This window comes from Myotis brandtii, unplaced genomic scaffold, assembly GCF_000412655.1.
Source record: "Myotis brandtii unplaced genomic scaffold, ASM41265v1 scaffold139, whole genome shotgun sequence".
Classification (NCBI taxonomy): domain Eukaryota; kingdom Metazoa; phylum Chordata; class Mammalia; order Chiroptera; family Vespertilionidae; genus Myotis; species Myotis brandtii.
Window position 1 is genome coordinate 685,970 of NW_005354965.1, and position 666 is coordinate 686,635.

General features: G+C 64.9%; 1 protein-coding gene across 1 annotated transcript in view; it reads right to left on the reverse strand.

Moving 5' to 3' along the window:
• URB1 (URB1 ribosome biogenesis 1 homolog (S. cerevisiae)) overlaps positions 1 to 666 on the reverse strand; it is a 43,360-nt gene that overhangs the window by 29,008 nt on the left and 13,686 nt on the right. Inside the window, exon 13 of the mRNA XM_014535196.1 lies at positions 44 to 160. Within this exon, the coding sequence (XP_014390682.1) occupies positions 44 to 160 (117 nt within the window). The remainder of the gene's footprint in view (positions 1 to 43; positions 161 to 666) is intronic.

Consider the following 666-nt stretch of genomic DNA (forward strand, 5'->3'; position numbering starts at 1 on the left):
CAGGCAGAGTGGGGGGTCGGGGGGGGCGGAGGGGGAGGCGCACCCCGCAGCAGCTTGCTGAAGTCGAAGTTGTACTGCGTGACCACGTGCGGGACCACCCGCTGGTAGAGGCAGACGACCTGCAGCAGCACGGCCTTCAGAAGAATGGTTTCCGCGTCGTCTGAACCAAAACGAAAGCTTTGTTAGGAAACACTGGCTTGTCCTCCATCAGCAACCGGCCGGCACAGCCCACGACCCACCGTCAGCTGCACGCTGAGCACCGAGCCCCTGGACAGACCCACGGACGCGACTGCAGGGCCCCGTGCTCAAGGTCGAGCTGCTCGAACAGCCGGGTTTACCCCCATTTCCACGCTGCGACCTGGACAGGTCAGAGCACTGTGTCTGAGCTTCGGTGCCTTTTGCGGGGGAGGGGGGGGGAAACACAGCAGCGGGGCGGCCATGAGGGTTCACAGGACACAGACGTGAGGAACAGAGCCCAGCGCCCGGCTAACAAGGCCGAGTCAAAGAATCTTATCACCGGGGTCCACGCAGCCACTTCCACCTGCACAGCACGAGGCACCCGCTGCCACTGACAGCCCAGCCCCGGGACACCCCGCGCCCAGGTCTCAGACCGAGCGTGTAGAGCGCACAGCGTGACACACGTCAGAGCCCACGCACGATGCCCTC